This window comes from Lethenteron reissneri, chromosome 52, assembly GCF_015708825.2.
Source record: "Lethenteron reissneri isolate LAM-NWPU_2019-01 chromosome 52, ASM1570882v1, whole genome shotgun sequence".
NCBI classification, from domain to species: Eukaryota; Metazoa; Chordata; class Hyperoartia; order Petromyzontiformes; family Petromyzontidae; genus Lethenteron; species Lethenteron reissneri.
In genome coordinates, this window is record NC_083830.1 from 7,823,813 (window position 1) to 7,849,939 (window position 26,127).

Below are 26,127 nucleotides of genomic sequence, written 5' to 3' on the forward strand. Positions count from 1 at the left end.
GAAAACTACGACGTTTCGATCGCAACGCAAGCGGTCGTCTTCAGAAAAAAGACTGCCTGCGTTGCGATCGAAACGTGGTAGTTTCCTGTTATTTTGTATTATTTTCTTTGAACCTATCCACGTGACTTTACCGAAAGACCCAAGAATATAAATTCTCTGAAGTTGCAATACCATTTTTTACAGACCATTACAGTCATTTTTGTTAAAATAGCATGTGAATACATTTTTTTAAAATCAATTCACAGGTCAGAGTTCAAACAGAGAGAGGATGCCTGCCTCTAGAAGCCAGTCGTTGAGGGTCAAGGGAGAAAAATCGACCGATCAGGGTACGCTTCTTACAAAGTGCAATTCAACACCACTTTTGGGGGCCATTGCAAGCTAATGGGGGGGGGGGGGGGGATAACACCCGGCTGTTTTGCTTTTACAGTTATTTTTTGTTCACCGAATATCGATTGGCAGTGCTTACACACCCCACAGCGAGCAAGCGGAACCCCACGCTGGCGATGTTCAATGAGCTGAAGTCGCGGCTCGACGTGCTCGCGGCCGAAAACCGATCACTCACCAGGCAGCTGCGGGTGGCCGGCGACCATAACCAGTCCCTGGCGGCGCACAATGGCACGCTGTTGAGCGAGAACCAGTCGCTGGCGCGGGAACGACAGCAGGAGCAAACAGGTGCGACTTCCCGTAGACACCGCTGTGGGGTTTGGCGAGCGTGCAAGAGGTTGCGCGCAAATTCGGGCTTCTGCTGCAGCTCCAAAAAGGACACTAGGTGGCAGCATCTGTATAAAGTATATAAAAATAAATATGTTGAATTGCAGCGTCTCTGCTGTGATATTCTTAAAGACTGTCATGGGGCAGCGTTCATATATTTTGTTTAGAGGTTTGAGTGACTGTTGAGACCTTTCAGTTACGTCACACCTGCCAAAATGTTTTTTTCAGTTGGCAGCTTTTGATCGATAAGGTCAACACTTGATGTTGTTACTCGAAAAAAAAAACACGCCTCGACGAATTTTTTTCTTTTCATTTCAGTCTTTTTTTCCCCGCCGCTTTCTGCCGTTGAATGACATGCTGCGCGCAGATGAGCTGGCGGAGCTGAGACGCGAAGCCCAGGAGTTGGTGGACGAGAACGACGAGCTCAAGGCAACAATCCACCGTCTGAGCACGGAGCTGAGTCGAATGCAAGCTGAACGGGGGCCGAGGCTCAGAAATAAGGTTATTTTTTCGCAGCATTCGGCATTAAGCCTGTCATTTGCCACTAATGAAAGTCAGATTTTTTTTTTCTCTTAATTAAAGAATGTACAACATTTTATTCCCTTGCGGCACCACCTTTTTTTAATTGAGTAAATCCACTGCCTAATGAAGGCCTCCGGGCACCGTGTCTGTCATAGGAGTTATTTTTATCGAACAACCATGTCACTCAGTGCGTGTTGATGGGGCACTCATCCAGGACCAGGTCAGATATCACTCGCCGCTGATGTAGCCAGGGCTGGGAATTAAACTCAGGTCGCCGGGTTCGTAGTGCAACACACAAACCACTGCGTCACCGCTCCACCCCTTTTATTCGGTACAGATTACAGAAATTTGTTATTGTGTAGGGAATTGGTTCACTGCGTACACTTCATCAAAACACTTTTCTTTTTAAAGTTCGTAACAAACCGGTGCAGTGTGCATGGTCCGAATGTTGAAAAGGGCATTAGAGAAGCATTGACAAGTTTCATGCAATTGAAGACATTTTTTCAAAAGCTAGACCTTAACTTTCCTGCATAAAACTTGTGCGTAATTGGACATAGACTGAGGCTGGTAAATTCACACCTAGATTTGAAGCTTTCGTGACTGCAAGGATTCATACACGTAGGTTAAAAGAAAACAAATAAATTCAATCACGACGTTTCGGAGGCAACACAGGCTTCCGTCTTCAGGTGACACCGTCACAGCAAAATTGCTGTTTTCTTTTAACCTACGTGATTTTACCGAAAAAAACAAAGAGTAAAAATTCACACCTGGTTGGGTAAGGTTTTTAAGGCAGAGACTCTCAAGGTTTTACGTCTAATTTATTGTTGTGTCTATTGGCCCAGCATGAATTTTTTTTTTACAACAAACCACAAATTGATCCTGACTTTGGCATGGGCAGAACAAAACAATTTTTGCTCATACGTCAATGAATGTCGTCTTCGCTAAGTCACGTTATTGTCAATACTTATTGTCATATTGTAATCTAAATGAAGGGCACCTTTAGAGGAGAAGCATTCCCCTACATTTCTTAAGAATGCTGGGGCTGTTATACCAATCCGCCTAGGCCCAGATCACAGGAATATTCGTCTGCGGACACAGAACAATCATGCGGTTCACAGGAGACTTTGCTGTTACCTGATCGATAATCTTTCACTCACAGTACACGCAATTGAAAATGAGCGAGCTAACACCTCAATGCGCTGTTCAAAAAAGGGTGAAGTTGCAACCACCTGCGATTGGTTGCTCAAGCCACTACTGCCGGAAGGTCCGACAAATTGAATGGAGCTCTAGAGAGCTTATTCAGTGAGGAAATTTTGGCCTACTCTTCCATGCTGGCCAGATGCATCAGAACAGTTGAGAGTAAACACGCTTTGTCTCCCACGACACGCGAACTGCCGATCGACGAACTGTGTTGTCGAAGTTTATACTCCTCAGTGGACAGAGGCAGTGACTTGTTAAAGAACTTTCACATTTTGATTTAAAGCTTTCGTGACTGCAGGGATTCATATTCTTAATTCTTTCGGTAAAGTCACGTAGAATGGAAATAATAAAATAATATTAATATAAAACAATTAAATTCTCACGACGTTTCGACTGCAACGCAAGCCATCATCATCAGGTGTGAAATCCACAACATGATGATTGCTTGTGTTGCAGTCGAAACGTCGTGAGAATTTTTATTCTTTTATATTCATATTATTTTATTTTTTCTCTTCTACGTGACTTTACCGAAAGAACCAAGAATATAACTTTCACATTGTTTCAGCTTTCGACTGCTGCTCCAGAGATTAAACTGTTGATATCTGTATTCCAAACTGGTACACTAAGGCAGCCTCCCTCATTACATTATTCGACCATGAATACAAAAAATACATTGCAGGTCACTGTGTACACACAGGTCCCAGTCATTTGTAAATGATTGCTTCTACAATTGAGGCTAACTGGAGATGAGAATGGAGTTGGACACAGGCCCTCTTCACTTGCATCTGTTGGCCAAACACGCCTTGGGGAATTGAGAAAAATCATGACGGATCGCTCACATAGCCCACGGCTGAGCTTGTGTCTGCCTCTGCATACCGACATTCAATTAGCTCTAGGAGGGCTGCTTTACAGATCGTTAAACGCCGTATTAAATAAGGTGGATTAGTGTACCCATATGATTGTGTTGTCAAAAGAATTGGCTATTGAAATTGACACTGCAGTATAACTTCTTAATTTCATACATATGCAATGGCTATAGAGAGGGTGTCACAGTTTCTAACTTTGAACTAAAATGTCCTGATCTCGTTTGCCAGTACCAAAATGTGATAATAGGGTTTTCCCCTTCTTTCTTGCAACAAAACAGGTGTTAAGATGTTAAAACACCAAACTGAAACCTTTTACAAGGAATCATGTCTGCATTAACCACAATACTTGTGGTCAGAATGCAAACATAAAACATACTCTGGAGATCCCATGATGTAGATGCTCACCCCGAGCTATCATTATTCTGATAGTGCATTGTCTTTGTGCTGTACGCCTTTTGGCGTCCTCTGGTCTAACACCGTTTTGAGACTAGGCTCAAAAGAAAGCTGTCTCTGGTGTGGACCACTCAGTTTCAAAGACAATGCATATATTATCAGAGTATGTTTTTTGTTTGCATTCTGACCACAAGTTTGCATTATGGTCCTAACCAAGGACTAAAATTCCTTTAGGTGATCCGGAATTTTCTTTAACCATCGACAATGATTAAGCTACTGCTGGATGAAGCGCTCCCAAAGTTGTCGCCATCCTTTATGGTCCTGCATGGCAAAAATCTATTAGAGAAAATACGCAAGTTAAAAGGCATCATATTGACTGCTAACGAAACTAACTGGGCTTGGGTGGGACACGTCGCAAGAAGTAAACATGCCAGGTGGATGAGACTAACGACAGAGTGGAAGGCAAAGGAGGGAAAACATGCCCAATAGGATATCTGATGCAGCATTAGTGTTATCCTCAAGCCTACCTTTGTTTCACAGGTATATTAATGACGTGAATTATGTGTGTGTAAGAAATACTCCATAGCTATGCATTGTGGCTTTGCAGAGATAGATGACCTTTATTTAAGATAGGTGAGAGCCCATTGAGTTGAATAATTTATTTTTGAAGGTAGACAAATATACAAAGAGACAGTATGTGTACAAATATTGATTGGTGTGTTAATGAGCACACATGCTTATTTTGATTGCATAATTGGGAGCAGTGATTGAACAAAACTAATGCTGATGTAGCAGTTGTCACGGTGTTAACAAAAGCATGATGTGATACCAATCCTTAGGCTGCATTGCCACACATTTCACCATGATGCAATGAAAATATTACATCGTAGGAACGTCAAATATGGCGATGGCTTTGGAGCCTTTCATCCAGCAGTGGATTGATTATGGCTGATGATGACGATGACAAGTGAAAGGTTTTTGATTCCTCTTCATTGGTAGTTGTGTTTGACCTCTGCGGTCGTTCAAACACGAGTGAATACTTTGCCCTGCAGAGAATTTGTCTGATATGCGGGGGAGTTGCAGATGTTAAGTTTTTCTAGTTTGTTCAAAGGTGATTGTGTCACTAAATAATGACCCAATTAAGAAGATGCTGCCCCCTCCGGGAAGTGCTTAAGCTTAGAAGCGAATAAAATTTCGTCATATGCAGTCTGTTAATTAGGTGTCCTGCTTCACGTTGTTTCGTCTATCAATCATCAATCAATCATTATTTTGCGTGCTAATATCGCCCTCAATAAAGCAGGCATCAGTGCACATTACAACGGAATGGGAAAACGCTACGGGGGGAGGGGGCAGACAGCAACAAGAATAGACAAAAAGAAACCCGTCCCACCCTCAGCGGCTAACACGGACGGCTAAGACCATCTGGTGTGGGGGGAGTTCATCCTCACTCGTTTATCTGTTTTATTGGCTTGATTTAGCTGCACAGCTCAGCTCACCGCCCACACCTTGCTTTATCATGAGACACGCACACACAGACCTAAGCCCGCAAGGTTTTACCGCAGGATTGAAATATATATTTAGTATATGTATTTTTTGGGTGGGGAATGCAGTGGCGCAGTGGTTAGTGCATTCAGCTTTTAACCCAGCGACCAGAGTTTGATTCACGGCTATGGCTAAGATCATTGGCAAGTGGTATCTGAACCGGTTCTTCATCACTGACCAGTGTGGCGATGAATGGTCAAACAACTGCCGTGACTGACGGCACTGGGAGGCCTTTATTTATCCAGTTTAAAAATACATTGTATAGCTTCCAGTGCATTATAGTACATGATACATTTTGGATTGTATATTTTATTAAAAGTTTTTTAAGTGTGTGATTTTTATTTATTTTCTTTTTTTCTTGAAGGGTACACAAACTGGAGTCATTCCCATGTCCGGCTCAACTCCACCTTTGTCGGTAAGGATGGCATTGTGTTGCGAGCTCGGTGTGAAATCTTTAACGAAATTATGTTTTTCATTGATAAAATTTCCTAACTTTTAATTGCAACCTTTTTATATAGTCCTGCTCTTTTCTGTAATATTTATTATTTTGGCACCGTTGCATGATTGCTTCAAAGTGTCGTATAATTTTAGTACCCTTTTTATGACTTATTCATAGTAAATAAACATTTTCTTGAGTAAAGATGTAGGTTTACTTACTGTAGAATACTGTAACAGAGCACATTATGCAAGTTTCTACAATTGTCAACTTTTTGAAAGCAATTATATTCTAGTTGTGCTATCAGCGTCATATCATCAAACAATACATGCATATTTGAAACTCTTACAGCACGCAGTATATCAGCCTGCATTAGAGAGTGGCCTACGAAGATGGCACCACTGTACTTATTATGAAGTTACTTCAATAGGTATCTCTGTCCACACTAGAGTCATACCAGTCACATGCCCCACACAGATTGCATATCACATGTTCAATTATTAGAACTTTCATAGCTGGATTAAATAAAATTAAGTGAATACATTAATTTAATGTGATGGATATTTTTGCATGCAGTCGATGGTGGCTGGGCCAAGAACACTAAATTTGCAAGACTTGAATACACGGTTTGATTGTGGGTGGCTGAAACCCAGGGTGCAGAATTCACTGAGATCAAATCTGACCAGTGGGTTTTATTTTTTAAACAGCGAAACATATGATTCCACGAACATTATCAGTTTATTTCATCATGGGACCTCCTTTGGCAGTACCAAAATATGAGAATAGGTTTTTCCCCTTTTTTCTGGCAACAAAACAGATGTGAAATAGTTAAAACACCAAACTGAAACCTTTTACAAGGAATCATGTCTGCATTAACCACAATACTTGTGGTCAAAATGCAAACAAAAAACATACTTTGGAGATCCCATGATGTAGATGCTCACCCCGAGCTCTCATTACTCTGTTAGTGCATTGTCTATGGGCTGTACGCCTTTTGGCGTCCTCCGGTCTAACACCGTTTTGGGACTAGGCTCAAAAGAAAGCTGCCTCTGGTGTGGACCAATCGGTTTCAAAGACAATGCATATTTTATATTTTTATTATTGTATTACTTCCCTTCTACGTGACTTTACCGAAAGAACCAAGAATATGAATCCCTGCAGTCATGAAAGCTTTAAATCTAAATTTAATGCATATATTATCAGAGTATGTTTTTTGTTTGCATTCTGACCACAAGCATTGTGGTTAATGCAGACATGATTCCTTGTAAAAGGTTTTAGTTTAGTGTTTTAACATCGTAACACCTGTTTTGTTGCCAGAAAAAAGGGGAAAACCTATTCTCAATCAGTTTATTGTTTAGTGACAAAAGAGGCCACAGCAGTAACCAGAGTGACCCATCCTCCCACGCACACGCATTCATTTGCATCGTAAAGGTCAGCCTGTGTATAGTACCCGCATCATTGCAGGCGAAGCCTCTCTCCGTTTTCGATGGAAGTTTTTTTCCCCATTTTTTTGTTGCACACCACTCACATATTTTCTTATTTTATATGTATTAAGCGCATTTATTCAAGGTGCTTAACATTGTTTTAAAAACAGTATGAACAAGAATGATTTTAATGTCAGGAGCAAGCAAGGGATGAGGAATAGGTAATCACGATAGAGGGTACATATTGGGGGGATGACCTTTACGTACCCACACTATACCTCACCACGGAGGTTTCTTCCACAATGATCGGGAATCGATTCTAGTTCCTCCTGTTTAAGAGAATCAGTGTTTTAGGTTCATAGCCATGATATATTTGCATGCTCTTTAGACACCTCAAGTACATTTAGGGCCACTGGTTGGCTCAGGAGTCTAGTGCTTTGTGTCAGCAGTGACCGAGTGTCTCTGAGTTGCTCAGATGAAGTGCCAAAGCGCAAGCAGATGACACATTATCTGTCTCTCTGCCTCTTTAGGGATTCTCACGTGAGATGTCTTGGTTCAGTCACATATGACCACGTGCACAATGAGTGACACGTGCGTGCACCCACTGTCCTCGTCTCAGAGGTTGCACCATCCATAATTCACAAAGATTTAGTTTGAAGAGTATATAAACAACAACTGATGGTGGTGTGAGAGCAAGAATGATAGGGCTGGTGTGAAATATGTGGGGGTACGCTCAGCGAGGCATGATTTATGAAAAATACCATATTGATAGAGATTCATGGGCAGGTGCTGTAATGTTTGCATTCTGAACACAAGCATTGTGGTTAATGCAGACATGATTCCTTGTAAAAGGTTTCAGTTTGGTGTTTTAACATCTAAATATTGATTTAAAGCTTTCGTGACTGCAGGGATTCATATTCTTGGTTCTTTCGGTAAAGTCACGTCGTGAGAATTGTATTGTTTTATATTTTTATTATTTTATTGTTTCCCTTCTACCTGACTTTACCGAAAGAACCAAGAATATGAATATCTTAACACCTGTTTTTTGCCAGAAAAAAGGGGAAACCTATTATCTCTGTTATCCGATTATTTGTGTCATAGAACCGATAATTATCGTTAAAGCAATTGATTACCTAAATGGTCGATTGCCCAGCTCTAGTTATTTTTTTGGAAATACCGTACGTCTTTTCTTTAAAAATAAAAGTCAAGTCAATTTATTTGGCTTTACACGTGGTGCCTTTCTGGCACAAATCTGCCACACAAAGCGCCATCACATAAATACACCCTTAAACATGAAAATAATAAATTCTATACGGTGAGAGAAACCAAGTATACTCTTTATATTTGTTTATAACTTAATTTTAATTGCTTAATTACGTGAATGATTGGCAGAGGTCGGCCAGAGGAGATGTGGTGACGTAAAAATAAAAGCAAGTTGTGGCAATGAGTTAGTTGTAGGCAAACATATAGAGATGTGTGTTTTGTTGTGACTTGAATGTTGTGATAGAGTTTGTTCCAGAGGTGTGGTGTTTGGTTTTTGGTGGTTGGGGGTTGTTTAGGTTGAGGAGCGAGGTGATCTATTTTCTTGCTTTATCTGCATGAGGTTTCTGATGTAAGGGGCAACTTGGTTTGTGTATTGCTTTACATGGTAATAGGCTGATTTTGAAGTGTTTTAATTGGTAGCCAGTGTACGTTTGTTATAGTTTATTTAATGTTCGATGATTACTGTAGATTGGTAACGAGGCAAGCAACATTATTCAGATTCCACGTGTAAAGGAAATCCAGAAAAATATGTTAATCTGACTGTATCTAGCTGTCCGTCAAAGACTGATTTGAACTTTAATATGCACCTTTTGGTTGGCATGAATGTTGATTCAAGGATCTAATTAACGAAACCTTTTGACTTGTGATATACACGTTTATAAAGAACTAGATCTCTTGAGAAGGATGCGTGGTAATGACGTGTCATTTGTTAAACAACACATGTAATGGAACACATTCGCCGTTGCGAAAGCACATTACTTCAGGGCGTTAAATTATGCCAAAGCATTTCTTGCCATTTGCTGTTCTGTCTTGAGCAACGTGTCACCTTGTCATTTACTTCCCTGTGCCTACTTGTGTTCACAGACAGACACGCGCCGCCTCTCTCCCCTGCTGGCAGCCTACGAGGAGAGACTCGTCGAGAAAGATGACATAGTACGCGAGTGCAAGGTAAAATGGCGATTCCTTCAGCTGCATTTTTATCTATTTATTTATTTATTCATTCGCGGGCACAGATGTTGGGACCTGCGAAACGCGTCGCTGTGGGTCGGAGCGGTGACGGTGCTGTCATTAATAAAAGCGCCAGGAAATCATCCAAATTAATTCCCACGATCCCCATTGTTTTCCTCTTGCACTCCTGCTTGGCTGTGTTCAGCGGGTAATGCAGGCGCTTGGTAGGAAGCCAAGCACAACATAAAATTAATGTTCTTCCCCACCTAACGTGACTGCAATTATTTCCTCAAGTGTCTCTTCTGCAAACGCTGAATTTCCTTCCCCTCTGCGATCTCGTGTATTTATTTTCTTGCAATTACATTTATGCTTTGCATCATTCATTAATGTTATTCCCCTTTTATTTACATTTTAATTTTAGAAATGGAGCAAAGAGTTGCAATTCAATTTCCGGCCGAATACAAATCCTGGAATAAGTAGGATTTTGCAAATTAAATGTACAATTGCTTTATACAAATTGCACAGGCAGCTGAGAAATTTTACATTATCAAAATTTCTCATTTTCGATGCGGGGCTGCGTCTTTTTCTTTCTGTTTTGCCCTGACCTTTTCATTTTGTTAATTTTTCATTTTAATTCTGTTTACCACCGTTGGCCATCAGTTTGGTGCATCTGTCAATGCAGTCCTGTTGGGTTGAGTATTCCCCTAATGTCTATTGAGCTATGGCTATGTCAGGCTTTCGATTAGGTTGGATTGTTTTTGGAACAATCTGTGTGCAGTCAGTGGCTTAGGAGCAATTGATTTTTCTGGAGAAAATATATATAATTTTCCCATCCTAAGCCGCTTTCAATTGATTTATGTACAACGCATGGCATGCTTGCTAAAGCGTTTCACTTTTCCAGCCTTCATTTATTATTCATTGTGGGGATTCATCGACCTCCATCTACATGTTTAATTGCTTTTCAATTATATTAGTGGAACGGTTTGAGCTAGGACGCAGTTTAGCACAAGCGGTGCGTGCAGACGTACATCATAACCCTTTGACGTTGGCCATTATTCTTCAGCATCATGAGTGCCCTTTGCACATGCTCTCCCCAAATCCACTTCAATGCAGTGCTGAATTAACTGCAAGTGATCATTGAACAAAAAGAAGTAGCAGAATAATAAATGAAAAGTACTTGGTAAATTGTAATCATTTACAGTGTGAGTTGGTAAATGCAGAGAGCTCAGGACTGGTTTAGATATGAGTCACCATTGATGTTATCCTTAATTGGGAATCAAACTGAAGTTATCCGGTTTAGAGCACAGTACAATAAGCACTGCAAACACTGCTCCCAAAATAATAATAATAATGCCCCTTTATTTTTTTAGGAAAGCCTCACTGAGTCCCAAGACTATTTTTGAGGGGGGTCCTTCATTAAACTTTGGCCAATTTAATTAATGAGTGTTGAGCATCAGGAGAGGAAAACGGAGTACAGTAGACTCTCGATTAATTATCCACGCCAATGACAGGGATGACGGCCGTGGATAATTCAAAATTGCGGTTAATTCAAAAATATAAATTTTCCGCGGATCTCTATGTCAAAAACCACGAATATTGGTATAAATTACCGATCGATGCGCGTCCTCAATGATAACAATTTCCTGCTTCCGCGCCGAAGACTCCGCCCACTAAGTGGATAGCCGAGCCACGGCAATACAAATAATTAAAATTCCACCAACTTTTGTAAAGGAATGCAACTACTCTACTATAGAGACGATCAGGGGGATTTCGGATTAACCGTAGCACATATTTGTTCGGTTTAAGCATGTGACTTGTAATAAACATTTCCAAGAATAACAATGTATAACTGTTTTTTAGATTATTAATTTGAAGTTAAGGGAAAATCCATGAGTTATTAATTTATGTCAATATCCCAGGTGCGTGGTTAATCCACAAATTGGATAAACCGCACACAGATAATTAATCAAGTCTACTGAACTTGGATAAAAACCCACCCATAAGAGGGAGTCACATTCGAAACTCCACACAGAGGGCTTTAAGAATAAATTTGCAGTGCTGACATATTCGGGCCACCTTGCAGCCCAGCACATTTTAGATGTTACGCAAATACGCATGCTCCATTAACCCTCGCCTCATAAGCACTGGATCGCAGGCGTCCGCTACCCCTCCTAATCAATATTACAACTTAAACATTTCACTTATGTCCTAAATGTGAAGGAAGCTGCAATGCCAAAGACAAATTGCTGCATGTTTTCTTCTGTTACCAAAGCAAAATTGATTCCTTGCAGTGCAGCACTGTAAATCTTCTACCCTAACTCAAAAAAACACTGTTCTTTTGTCTCCAAAAACAACTGTCTAACCAGCTGCTGGATTGATCAACTGTTGTCAGGTCAGTTATTACTGATCAGCTGTTGTCAGATCAGTTGTTGTCAGATCATCTCTTGTTCATCAGCTGTTGTTGAATCAGCTGTTTTGAGATCCCATTTTGTCAGATAAGCCGTCGTGGGATCAGCAGTTGCTGACTGAGAACAGTCAATTTATCTTGTTAAATTTGCATGCTGCCTTGCAGTGGCCTTCCCCAATGCACCACGTCGTGTTGTATAGTGGTAGTGCTGGCTCCCACGATGCACTATGTGTCTTGATAGACATGATAGGGTATGACAGTCTTCATTAGAACCTTTTTTGCCAGTAGCAAAATATGGTCATTGTTTTTTACCCTTTTATCTGGCAATAAAACATGACACCTTTTTTACAAGGAGTCCTGTTTGCATTGACCACAATACCTGCGGTTGGAATGCAAACAAAAAAAACGTGCGCCTTTTGGCGTCATCTGGTCCAATACCATGTGAGACTAGGCTCTAAGAAAAGCTGTCTCGGGTGTGGACCAATCAATTTCAAGGACAGTGCATGCATTATCAGAGTTGTGTTTTTTTGTTTGCATTTCGACCGCAGGTATTGTGGTCAATGCAAACATGACTCCTTGTAAAAAAGGTGTCCGTTTTGAAATAATTTGTTATTGTGTGAATCACTGAAACAGCAGCAACCGTTTAATACTGTTAATTTGTGGGGCACATGTTGATGTGTCACAGGTCATTATTATTAATTGGACTCACCGGGTGTAGCCAGTAACTTTAAGTGGAATACAGTACATTATTTCACAGCCACACCTGCTCTGGATGATCTCAAAGACTTGTGGTGGATCAGTCGGTCTCGTGGTCGACGGATTATCAAGCCAGCTGAATTCTGTCTCAATGCTCAGACACTGCAGGTATTGTGGTCAATGCAAACATGACTCCTTGTAAAAAAAGTGTCAGTTTTGCTGCCAGATAAAAGGGTAAAAAAAACAGTTATCATTATTATATGGCAGTCTTAGCACAGCAAATTTATTGGAGCACGCCCAGTATAGGGGCGTGCCTAAGAATGTCACTACAGAAATACTTTAAACTCGTTGCTCATTAATGAAGCTTGACGCCAACGTCAGATAGCGTGCAGGACACACAACCTCGGTCATGTAGTTTGCAAAATAAATGGTACTTTGTTGTGTCTTCTTTTAATTGCCTTGTATTTCGCCAAAGGAGGAAAATTATGCTTTTTTCATCCAGATTTGGTTGAGCGGATATGTTCGTAGGGATGTTGGCTTCATATTTCCAACATCGGCTCGGGCTTAGCCGTCTTATTTGATCATCATCATCAGTCAGGAGCAATCCGTTATGAGGTGAAGGCGTCCCCAATCTATGACATATCTCACAGGCCCGTCAGGTAGCCATTCATCTAGCATCTCTGCATCTCCTACGGTGAACGTCCTTTCAGGCGTGTTCCGTTATTTTTCTGTTACTTCAAAGTTAGTCGCGATCACGGCCTATGATCCCTTACAGCGATCTGTCCTGTACAATCCCACTTAGCATTCACGTAACGGTCGTGTTTGTAAGGAGGTTATTTGAATGAACAGTCCGCGTGCTGCGCGTTTTACGCGGGGTGTGTGTGTATGTGGCAGCTTGAGGTGCACGTTAGCACAGCACACTTCTTCTGCTCGTGTACGTGAGCACTCGTTAAAGCTGCGGCATAGACAGCCGCTGTAGAATCTTCTTGGTTCTTTCGGTAAAGTCACGTAGAATGGAAATAATAAAATAATAAAAATTCAACATAATAAAATAATATAATTATAATAATAAAATAATTAAAATAAAACTAAATAAAATAATATAATTTTATTTTATTATGTTTTATTTTTATTATTGGAAATAATAAAAATAAAACATTTATTTTTATTATTGGAAATAATAAAAATCAAACAAAATAATATAATATTATTTTATTATGTTTTATTTTATTATTTCCAAAATAATATTATATTATTTTACTATGTTTTTATTATTTTTTATTATTTCCATTCTACGTGACTTTACCAAAAGAACCAAGAAGATGAATCCCTGCAGTCACGAAAGCTTTAAATCGAAATTTAAAGCTGCTGCAGAAATTAACGGAAATGAGGTTTCATGCTGTATTGTTATCGCGGCGCTTTCGGTCCCAAGCTCGGATAATTGCAGCGACGAGGTTGTGTGGTCAAACGCAGCAGTTGCAATAATTGCGGTCGGTTCGCGTCCGACCTAATTTTGCCTCTTGCGCAGTAATTGAATACAGTTTGGGAGATGTGGCAATAAACACGATTCATCTCCGCAAAAGGAAAAGTCATCTCTGCACGTCTCGAGAGAATTCTCTTTTGTGCGACAAAACCTAAAATGATAATAATTAATTCTTGCCAAAGTGTCAGCATTAGTTCAAGCTTCATATCAGTTATCAAAAGTGTTTGCAAGTAGCTCTAAAACAATGAAGATTGCCAACGTATGTTTTTTTTTCTCTCTTTGCTTGCTATCAGTGCATTCACTCGCTATGCAAAATCGTTAAATTGGCTGCGTGACGCACCTCCAGCAAGTGGATAATGATGCCAGAATTAGTCTTAAGCCTGGCAACGTGGGTAGAATGTCCTCATCTAGAGAGTGTGATCGCCTGCTGTAAGAGTTATTGCTTTTTACCAGAAAACACATTTAAAAAAATAATATTTTATATTATTACAGAGCCCTTTGGTTCTCTTTATTATTTTTCTTTTATCGTCTGGAAAAAAACACGACTTGTATGCTAATGTTTGTTTTCTTTCACGTAATTAAATTTAAGAACAGACGGACAACACGTAATTTCCACACACACAACCCCTGAAAATAGAAATTAGTACAAAAGGTTATAAGTGTCAGGCTTCTGGGAATTAAAACGATCTTGACAGAAATGTGGTGGCAACCCAGGATATATTTTATTTAAAAACGTGTCCACCATGATTAACTTTTAAATAACTATCAAATATCACCCGTAATTCCTGTTCTTTCCTCCCACTCTATGATATATCCAACTTTTAAAAAACCCGTCCGCCTCATCCCACCTCTTCACCCTTAGCCCTCCATCTCTGGCTGCCTTTCGACTCTGTGATACATATGCCCATGTAGCCCATGTCTACATCTCTATTGCCGTTTAAATGTATCTTTTCAGTTTAAATAAAATATGTGACCATATGTGCCGAGCACTGCTGTCAGGAGTTAGTACAAAACTGACAGTGCCGATATCTGCTCCCTGGACAGTTTTCGACATTATCTGCGCACGTGTAAAAAAAAACAACCGCTCTTCCCTTCCGATGTACAGTATTTCAGACGTCCTCATCGTTATCCACTCCTGAATGAAGGCCTTCTCAAATTGTCGCCGTTTCATGGTTCTGAGATGTAATGCGTCACCCAGCATCGTATTAAGCTTTCACAATAGGGGAAGAGATACTCAGCCATATTTAACCATGCTGGTTAGTGCGTGGGTTGGTGAAGATGTTGAGCCTCTTCCCTTTGTTAATGTCTTGAAGAACGGCACCCACTGAAATGTTGAGGCCGCCTAATTGTTGGATAAACGAATTTGAAATAATTATTTTTAGCTTAACTTGTTATTGTGTGAATCACTGAAACAGCAGCAACCGTTTATTACTGTTAATTTGTGGGGCACATGTTGATGTGTCACAGGTCATTATTATTAATTGGACTCACCGGGTGTAGCCAGTAACTTTAAAATGAACACAGTACATTATTTCACAGCCACTAAACCTATTACCTCTGGCGAATTGCCCGATGATGCTGGATGCAATTACCAGCGAAACGTCGTACTCAAATTGTAAATGTTGTGGTTTCACGCTTCAACACACCGGTGGGCTAAAGCAGTGAACTATTTGTCTTTTGTTAACGTGACACTTTTTTACTGATTGGCCGTGTTGGGTGGTGGAGGGTTACGACACATTTATAAATAATGCGATCTAAACCGCAAAACGTTGATTATGAACTATTACCTCTAATAGCCGCACATGCTCTGGATGATTTCAAAGACCTGTGGTGGATCAATCGGTCTCGTGGGCGACGCAGTATCTTAATGCTCAGAGGCCTGAATGTAGAGAGCTTTGAAGACTATTCAGTTAAGTGGATTCATTTGAGGTTGATTATTCGGCGTCATCTAAAATGATGGCCGCACGGACCACCTGCCGACAATCCACGCTCGGCATGAATGTGAATATTGATGCTGGTGACATCAACGAGGCCTGCCCATCACCTCCTGGCCAGCGGCACAAGTGGGGACAGAGTTTAAACTTACTTTACAACCTTCTTGGTTCTTTCGGTAAAGTCACGTAGAAGGGAAGTAATAAAATAATATTTTATTTGTATTATTTTATTACTTCCCTTCTACGTGACTTTACCGAAAGAACCAAGAAGATGAATCCCTGCAGTCACGAAAGCTTTAAATCGAAACTTACTTTACAACCGTTTTCGTGTTATCCAAATCTGGGAACCGAAAATCGGTAATCAATGGTGGTGGCTTAGACGAGGCTCGAGAGCATTGTACACGCGTTGTGATGGTCACGCGGCATGTGTGGCAGGCACGTTGGGACGGGGGGGGGGCGGTCGTGTCTCCCTGATGTTGGTGAGCAAGCCCACCTTTGTGTGATGTGAAATGTATTTGTGTGCAGCCTTGCACGTATTTTTCTGTTGTGATGGGTTTTCTCACCATTTGTTGGAGAGTATTGCATTTAAGCGTTGTGATTGCGGGTTGGGTGCGCTCACCCAACGGAGGGGTTAAACCAAAACAGACATTGGCAGGGAGTCTACCGTGAGTGGAGCCTCTCTATTAGCACTCAATACCCCTGGTGGGAGAAAAGAATGAAAATCGTGAGTAATTATGGGCATATTTAGGCACATCGTTATGAAAAGACCCACATCGCTATCAAACACTTATCGTTGCTTTTCTGTACGAGGGCTAATTAAAGGCCGTTTTTATGTTTTTACTCTCATCTTTTCAGTGTGAAAAAAAAAAAACTTCTTGTGTTTCAGAAGAATCATTGAAAGTACTATAGATTATGCTTAAAAACATGATTTCAGCCACTTTTGTGTGTCTTGTGCAAATTATACAGGTGTTGTGACTTATTTAAATATATATTAATTAATGCACAATGGTATATCAAGACTTGCCGTTCACATTGCGGAAACTCATATGAAGATGGGTTTAAGTACTGGGAGCACGATCATATATAAGATCACATATTTTTTTCTTCTTGGTTCTTTCGGTAAAGTCACGTAGAATGGAAATAATAAAATAATAAAAATAAAACATAATAAAATAATTCTCACGACATTTCGGCCACAACGCAAGCAGCCGTCCTCAGGTGAGGACGGCTGCTTGCGAAGAAGATGAATCCCTGCAGTCACGAAAGCTTTAAATCGAAATCACATGTTTCGCTATGGTGTGCAGTGAGCTATAAAGCGTCAGCCCATTCTGCCAACAACTGGGGATTAATCTGCGGGGGGGGGGGGGACACTTATTGGCAGAGCCATATGATGTTTTTGCAAGTTACCTAATTTTGATGGACATCAACTGGCCTGCAGTTCACTGAAACAAGACTGAGTCTACTGCCCAAGGACCGTGAATTAAAGTTGGACAAACCAATAAAGGTCCTTGGCACCTGATAATTATATACTACCCCTGAAATGTAGGTTCATTAACTTGCACAAAAGTAAAAAAAAATACCTTCCAAATTTGTGCTTTACCTACTTAGCATGGTGGCCTCCTCCTCTGATCCTGCAGAAGCTTTGGTGGATCATGATGATTTGTGAAAGTCCCGAGAGCGTGAGAACACAGTGGTGGGAAATAGTCATGGTGATGATAGTGTCATCAGCCATGGCCATTAATCAACTTAATCGACTAATTGTTCCAGCTCTGGGCTGCAAAGCGGCTAGAACAACAAATGGGTTCGTGACTGCAAACGAAAACTTGTAATGCCATGCCTAGGTTAGGCGATCCACTCAGTGGCTTCCTCAGATGCTCAGTGGGGAAATAAATTAAACTAAAGTATAACTTTTTATTTTACCAAGTAAGGCCCACTGAGCTATCTAGCTCTTTTTTCAGAAGCGACCTGGCCGCAAATTATGGCTGAATTAAGTGGATTATAATGTGGACATTTATAGCAGCCAAATACTGTCAAACGCATGTTGATTCTAAACGTGGAGGGCAAAACTAGAGGACCCATAATTTTTTTTACACACAAACCATGAGGAGAACATGCAAACTCCAAATATACAGATGTCAGGGTCAAGATTCAACCCATGACCTTCTGTATACCAGGCAAGGTAGTTAACATATCCCCACTGTGGCGCCCTATCTGTTTGGATCTCTGTGTTTTCCCTTTTATACATGTGGGTGTTCTCTGGATTTTGTTTTCAGCATCATATTATCAGACAAAGGTATCCATTCAGGTCTTGCAGAGCAGTACATTCCTAAGTGTTCGAGAATAGCCGACGTAAGTGGATGTCACAGAGCTACCTCTTAGCATGACGAATGCTGCTGAAGTTATACACTTCCAGAAAGCCATGGGGCCAATTCGTTGTGTAATAAATGATTTAATTTGTTTTGTGGAGACATGCATGCGAAGAGGACATTCTCTGCTGACCTATTTTGTTATTTATATTCTCCACAACGACTCCAAGGATTATTTTACGCATTTTTTTGTGCAGTCATTCGTGTTAGGGAATGGCCCACGGAAGCGGACATCAAAGAGCTACTTCTAAGATCACTTAATGTGACCTTTGGTCCACACAGCAGAGGGCAGCACTTTCCTACCCACCCTGCTACAGAGAGTAATTTTATCACGTTCCAGTCAAAAGCCAATATATGTAATTCTCAGTGCTGGAATTTAGCCAAATTAGGTGCAAAACCAAATGAAATGTGTTGGATATCTTTGTATACTTATTCGTGACCAGGCTGAGACTATCATCCATAATAGAGGTGTTTTGGATTAGAACACGCAAATATATAAATGTGTCATTAAAACCCGCCACCACCTGACACAGCCAACTAGTAAGGGTTGTCATGTAAACAGAACATGCCAATTCGTCACTAGTACAGCACTAGTGTGTAGTCTACAGTGTAGTGTATAGTAGTGTAGTGTATAGTGTAGTGTACTAGTACAGCACACCGGTGTGTTGGAGAGCCAAGCCACAACATTTACAATCTTGAGTACGACGTTTCGCCAGTAATTACAACTAGCTCCATCAGGCGACAGCCAGATACGTGTTAAACTGAGACTATCAAAGTGCACACTTGAGGACCTGGTTTATTCATAGGCAGTTTCCTGGATTTGAACTCAGGATCTCAGTGTTGCCAGCTCAGAGCTTTTAGCTCCGAGTCACCCAGCCACCTAAACCTAGCATAGAATGTTGTGGTTGCCCTCTTGCCTGCAATCTTTATACCATCTACCAGACTAGTCCTGTAGGTATATTAATGAATAGATGTCTGTGTGTGTATCAGCTAAATATCTCAATTACATTTCTTTTTACCAGAATTTTGTGTCTATGATTTCACATCCAAGGTTAGAATGATTGGTGTACATCTTAGATAAAACGGTGGAATAGATTCACATCACGATATGGCTGAAACTCATTATCTTGGTGATTTTCCCTTCTTGTACGTAATGTAGACATTCACAGTTCCATGAAACATAGCAAAGCATGCTTATCTCGGGCCCTATATGCTTTTGTGAGCAAATAAACTTTGTACATTGACATCTTTTAAAAGCAATGTTTTTTTTTCCTACATATATTACATCGATTTTAGTACTAGTTCAAATGTATATATGGAGTACAAAGTTACCTGAAGTTATGAACCCACCGTATGAAATGTGGTGAAGTATGTCAACCACAGGAGAGGGCATAAAACATTAAACATTTTGTGTCAAATTTGTAGTGAAATTGCTCTGGCAATTTTTCCACCACTTTTTCACAAATGCATCAGACAGAAATTGCGCTGTCTGTCCCCTCAGAGAAAAATGAAGATTGTTTGAAAAATGCTAAGGAAGCACAGTGACCTTGGCATTATATAATTTATCACAAATTTCCACTCCTCTTCAACGAAGACGCCGTGATTTTTTCTTGCATGTGAAGTTGACGTGAAAAAAACATTGTATTTCGCACTTCATTGACACACGCATCAAAAATCATGCCACCTTCCCCAGATGTCTGTACACGATCATGTGCCAAGTCCACGGAGCATTTGTGCTGATACCCCCCCTCCCCCGGGGGAAAAGGTGATAGCCGTAGTCACTGCACTGTAATGTTCTGCTTCATAAGACTCTTAAAGTGCTTTTTTCAGAGTTCCAGCTCAAATCCAATTAACTCCTTTACTGAAAATGTCCAAATGTGCCAGCAAACTAAAAACTTACCGTGGCAAGCCTACACTGTTGAGTTTTGTAATTTGGCAGCCTCTGGCCGTGCCACGGTTGTGACACGGGTTATTCACGTTAAACCCCATTCAGAGAATCGTTTGTAAATTAATCTACGGTTTAATTTAAGATGTTTGAGAAAAAAATTCGTTTCGAGGCTTGAGGGCAGTTGAGGAAATAAATGTGCTCTGTCAACAAGACGATTAAGTGTTGCTGTCAAATTGAGATATAGCCCAATTATATTTAACGTAATCGCCAAATGCAAGTCCGAGCATTCAATAGCACAATGTCCTGTACGGATTTAATAGTGTTTTTGTATCTGCAAAGCTGAACGCCATGGACAAATATGCCATAAACACATTGTCTAGAAGCCAATCCTTTCTCCTTAGCTGCATGGATAATACGATAATAAAATAAACATGAAAAACTTTGGTTGAAAACTGCAAAACACGAGAATGTCACGTCGAGTTTTCTGGCTACGCATCTCAATACAATGACTGAGCGTGAGTGTACAATATTCTCACGTACATTTGTTTTGGGGGGAGGAGGGCGGGAGGGTGGTGGATGGTGGCGCAGTGGATAGCACACTGCACCGTGACCCACGGGAGAGTTCAGTTCCAATGGTCTCATTTCTTAGACAAAGGGCAGGAAACATGCATTAAGCCAATAATTTTTCGTCACCGAATAAATAATCAGAAGCGCTCCTGCGCTGAGGTTGAGCAAGCTGCTCATAATCGACAGGATGCGAGTTAAAATCCTGGTGGTTGGGAGTTGATTTAGCCCATTATCCCTCTGTGGTCAATAAAATAAGTAGCATTTCACGGGTAAGTTTAACATTGGTTGTACTATGGTTGTTCTATACTCGCCCCCGCCATATGAATTTGAATGTTTGACCACCGGCTCAGCTGTAAGCAGGAGATGAGTAACACTTATTTGCACAGGAAATCACTTTCAAAGTTATACATAGTGTGGAAGCACTTTGATACGTGTACATTATATTTTCACATAATGAAGCTATCAATCCACTTCTATATGAAGGTATCCCCATGCCATGTCAGTGACGGGAGATATTTCACAATACTTCACCACGCTTGTCAGTACAGGTTGGCACAGGTGGGGGACCTAGGACCGGTTCAGGTATCATTCATCACTGATGATATCCTGTGAGGTTACTGGGTTTACAGTGCACGAACCACTGCACCACCACTCCCCAACATAGACACATTGAAACACCTGATTACTTTTCCTTGGATAGGTAATTTCTCCGCGCGTGTGTAATAACATATCCCCGTAAATTCAAACCCACTGTATAAATCAAATGTGGATTCTACTCAATTGGTGCCTGAGCAAATAATCTGCAGTCTTGTGTTGATGTCCTCTCGGACATCGTGTGTCTCTATCAACATTCCTACTGGCGGCGCCGCCGCCATTCGTGATGCAATTGGAAGCGCGAAATGTTCGCACCGCATCGCCCTCGTTCGCCCATGTGTTCAAACCCACTCCCACGTGTGCAGCACACGCAAGCACCATCGTGTATTTGCGTACTTGCACACTTGAGTATACCCATATACAGAGACCAAAACAAGGATCTCTGGTGTTGCCGGCTGGAGCAAGTGCTGTTCTCTCTGCTCTCTTTCGTATGGCATGAGGAACAGTTTTTGTAGGTGTCATAGTTGAATGTTAAGGTCCTTCAACCAATCCAAGGAGGCGGTAGACGCTGTATGGATTACAGCAATACCGCCAGGATGTGCATGGATGGCGCAATCCTTGTTGATGCGTGTAGTGGTTTGGGCTTCACTACAGTCGCAGTTCAGCAATTCCTTAATCTTCCATTTATGAAATGTGTACCCGCAAGTGCTGTTAACGAGCTCCATTTCCGGCACGGCATGCTGTGGTCAGCCACGCTGGATCACCTTTGTCTCCCCGGTGCTGATATTTACGCACTGTACTAGCTGTTCATTTAAGGTTGAGTCGACATAGGAGAGGCTCAAAACTGGTTCTGATATCACTCGATACTGCCGTTAGCTGTGACCAGAAATCAAACGCAGCTTGTCAAGTCTATAGCACATTGTGCAAACCACTAACTACATCAGCGCTTTCCATCACACGTGCAAATACACCTATTTGCGCCACACATACTCTGGTGTATGCGTGTGATTTGGCAGAAACTGACGATCCGGAAATATTCAGTTTAGTCGCTGCAGGCACATACACGCACATCCCGGAGGATACACCGTCCCTAAAAATATCAGCTCTGGGGCTGATGCTGGCTTCCCGCTGTGATACAAACAGCTGCACACCTAACAGCCTGATTAATGTTGCGTCTGTAGCTTCTAATCCTTTCACTGCCGGCTGTGCGGTTGCTGATTCTGCAGTTGCACAAGGGGGTAAAGCCGGATAAATGTAATATGTTGCGCGACATTTGAAATGGATGTTTTTGCCTCTTTATTGGACCTATACAATTTAACTAAGAGTTTTGCTGAATGGGTGGAGTGGTGGTGCAGTTAATAGCACATTGGTGTTACGAATCTGGGGGCCTGCTTTTTATTCTTGGCCACGGCAAACATGTGCGGTGAGTGATAACTTGAACAATATGGCCCCAACACACACCCCTGCCCCTTCCTTCTCCCTGCACCAACCTGCAGAAACCAGTGTGAAGTACGGTCGAACACATGCCCCTGTGACTGACACTGTGTCGTGAAACCTTCATACAGCAGTGGATTAACCAAGTGCCCGTAAATACGGGGTAGGCGTTGTGGTGGTTCGCCCACTATATAATCAACTCGAATATCTGAGTTCGATTCCCGCCCCTGGCTAACATCAGTGGCGACTGTTATTTGAACTGGCTCTGGGCCCCTACTTCAGCCATTACTGGCATGGTGTGGGGAGGCTTGCACCTGGCAATAGACTGACAAATGGGCTGTGAAATATTACTTTTAATTATATTTTGTTACTTTTACATCGCAAGATTGAGCGAGGTGACGGCGGCTTCACGAAGGCCTTTATCCAGCAGCGGCTTGACCATGATGATGATTGTTTTTTTGACACATTTTCTCGATATATTTAGCTTACAATGTGGCTGCGGTGCCTCTCCTCATAGCGCTTAACTGGGATCATCAAAACAGCCGTTGTGGCCAAAGGTCAAGAGACAGTACCGCATTAATCTCTGTTTAGACAAATGGCTCCTCGGTTTGCTAGAATTTTACTAGGGTCTCAGCTGGCTGTTATTAAATTGATCCAAAATGACTGCGGCTCGCTTAGGGAATTTTGTTTCCATAATCTCCGTGACCCTTCTGCCCTTGAGGGCCCCTTGCGGTGTTTAACCTTCAGAGGGAGATCTTAGAGGAGATGGAAATTAATGGCGATGTGTTTACTTGAGTCTAATTATGACGGGACTCCGAGGACCTGGCCTCTTGTTTGGCTTCCTACAAAGCAGATGTTTGATTTGAAGCAACTATATTTAAGGCTAATCAATTAAAAATGCACTACATATTTTTAAAAATGTATGATTATATTATTCTTAGGGTCGAGGTGGCTGGCTAGCTCAGGACTCTGAGCAACTCAGCTGCCACTGCTATAATTGTAGGTACGAATTAGCAAACCTGTACAAAAATAAACCCTGCGTTTTGACACGTGTTGAGTTTGATGATGGTCTCTGTCTATTTACACAAATAATTTCATTCGTTTTGTATTCAATTAATTTAGACTTGTACCGTCTGAGAGTTAAACATTTTACTTTGATTACCATGCAATGCACATTTCTCCGGGGGGCCTGTGAGGATAGCGCCGCGGCCCTTAATGTGGAAAACAAAAAGAGGGTCACTTTAAAGGGATTTCAGAAGTAGTGTGATATCTCCTTCTCCAAGCCGTCCTCTCTTCTGCGGACCACATTGACTTCCTGCAGGCCATTTGTAAGCACGGCTATATTTGGTCATATAATTAAACAAAAAGTGAACAGGTGATATAATATGTATTACCTTTCTATTGTTTATGCAGTGCATGACAAAGGCTAAACATCCAGTAGCTGAAACACACAGAAGATTTCACAAAGAGAAAGTTGACCACCTTCATGGTCAGCCTATCTCACTCGGCGAAGGGCATCAGTCATCAAGTGGTACAGCTGATAACAATTTTTACTTCTGAATGTAAAAATTTTCTCGGCACATTTCATTTCCAAAGGAGGACCTTCAAGGATATGAAAAAGTTCCAGAGATTTATGTTTTTTAAATTGGTATAAACCCCCTGAAGAGTAAGTGTATGCCAAGAATATTGAAGTCTTACCAGACACCCTTTGAGTACCGATGAAAGACTCACGGAGTCTCAAGACTCTAATTGACATTTTAAATGTTTAAAAGTAAAACAGCATAAGTATGCACATTTAATCTGCTGAGACTGTGTATTAAGGGAGTCTTTGTTCCATTAGGTGCAAGAGCTATGCCCATGTTCACACAATCTAATATACACATGTAGTGAGTTCTAGATTTGAAGCTTTTGTGACTGCAAGGATTCATACTCTGTGGTTTTTTCGGTAAAGTCACGTAGGTAAAAAAATAAAATAAATGAAAACAACTAAATTAAATCACGACGTTTCGGAGGCAACACAAGCTTCCGTCTTCAGGTGGAACTGTTACAGCCAAAATCGCTGTAGTAAGTGGATGACGACAGGGTCACTGTAGTAAGATTTTGGCTGTAACGGTTCCACCTAAAAACGGAAGCTTGTGTTGCCTCCGAAACGTCGTGATTTAATTTAGTTGTTTTCATTTATTTTATTTTTTACCTACGTGACTTTACCGAAAAAACCAAAGAGCGCGTGTAGTGAGTTCAACTGAGTCGCAGACGCACTTCTTAGAGGCAACACATTTATTAAAACCAACACATGGGGTACGACCCCTTAACACATTAACAACCTATGGTGGTGGACCACCAGGCTAACTACACCAATTACACTGGAAATATCTACGACGGACCGGTTACCCTGGCCCGGGTCCAGGTCCACGTGTTGGTGATTCTTGTAGGACGTAGAACGTAGATTCTTCAGGATGAACAACAGCAGTCGGTCCTGCTCGGGGACCCGGCTTATATCCTCTGTGGTGTGGCTGGCTCCGCCCTTAGCCACGACCACCTTCTAGAATCCTCTAGCAGGTTCTCGACCCTGACACGTGACCACCCCTTGCCCCCACCTGGGGGCCCCTGTGTAGACTTTACCGGTCACGTGTCCTTCGGGGTAAACCAGAGTGCCATGGCCTTTGGTAACCCCATTCCCAGGGCTGGCACTCTCACACCCCCTATCCTGTAGGGGTCGGCACTGCACACAGGGCGTGGTGCCACTCAGCACTGTCAGACAGCGCTCACCGAGCCCCTCTCGGGCAGGTACTGTACCCACATGTGCGTGGTGCCCGCGATGGCAATACATCGCACGCCGTGCCTCTCTAGAGCCGGCGTTACATAGTGCATCCGCGATGTTACTACACACGGGCTAATCATGTTGTGGTGTGCTTACTAATTTTTCTAAAATAAAAAAAACGTTTGTTTGTCACTACCCTTACTCCAAAACTATACAGAGCTGTGTCTCATGTTTAATAATGATTGGAGCAGTTATAATAGTTCATAGGTTGTAAAACTACATCATGGGACCTCCTTTGCCAGTACCAAAATATCAGAATAGGTTTTCCCCTTTTTTTTGGCAACAAATCAGCTGTTAAGATGTTTAAACACCAAACTGAAACCTTTTACAAGGAATCATATCTGCATTAACCACAATACTTGTGGTCTGAATGCAAACAAAAACATAACTCTGATAATATATGCATTGTCTTTGAAACTGATTGGTCCACACCAGAGACAGCTTTGTTATCTCCAATTTTTTGTTATTTTTGCATTGTGTATTGAAATCGATGTATATGACATGTTGTCATTTTCTTTGCTGTGCTGTTCAAAGTTGACGGGAGCTGTGTCTGACACGCCTAGCATTGCAATTAACAAGCGGTACAGACCTCGGCTATGTTCACACTCGGGCTGGGGTTGGCTCTGCCAAGA

General features: G+C 41.4%; 1 protein-coding gene across 2 annotated transcripts in view; it reads left to right on the top strand.

Annotated features, from left to right (window-relative positions):
• LOC133355790 (centrosomal protein of 89 kDa-like) overlaps window positions 1-26,127 on the top strand; it is a 77,078-nt gene that overhangs the window by 8,108 nt on the left and 42,843 nt on the right. The window contains exons 8-12 of one of the 2 annotated variants that reach the window (XM_061573147.1): window positions 246-326; window positions 460-672; window positions 1,079-1,212; window positions 5,599-5,649; window positions 9,222-9,305. In XM_061573147.1, coding sequence (XP_061429131.1) covers window positions 246-326; window positions 460-672; window positions 1,079-1,212; window positions 5,599-5,649; window positions 9,222-9,305 — 563 coding nt within the window. The remainder of the gene's footprint in view (window positions 1-245; window positions 327-459; window positions 673-1,078; window positions 1,213-5,598; window positions 5,650-9,221; window positions 9,306-26,127) is intronic. The other variant, XM_061573148.1, reaches the window with a different exon arrangement.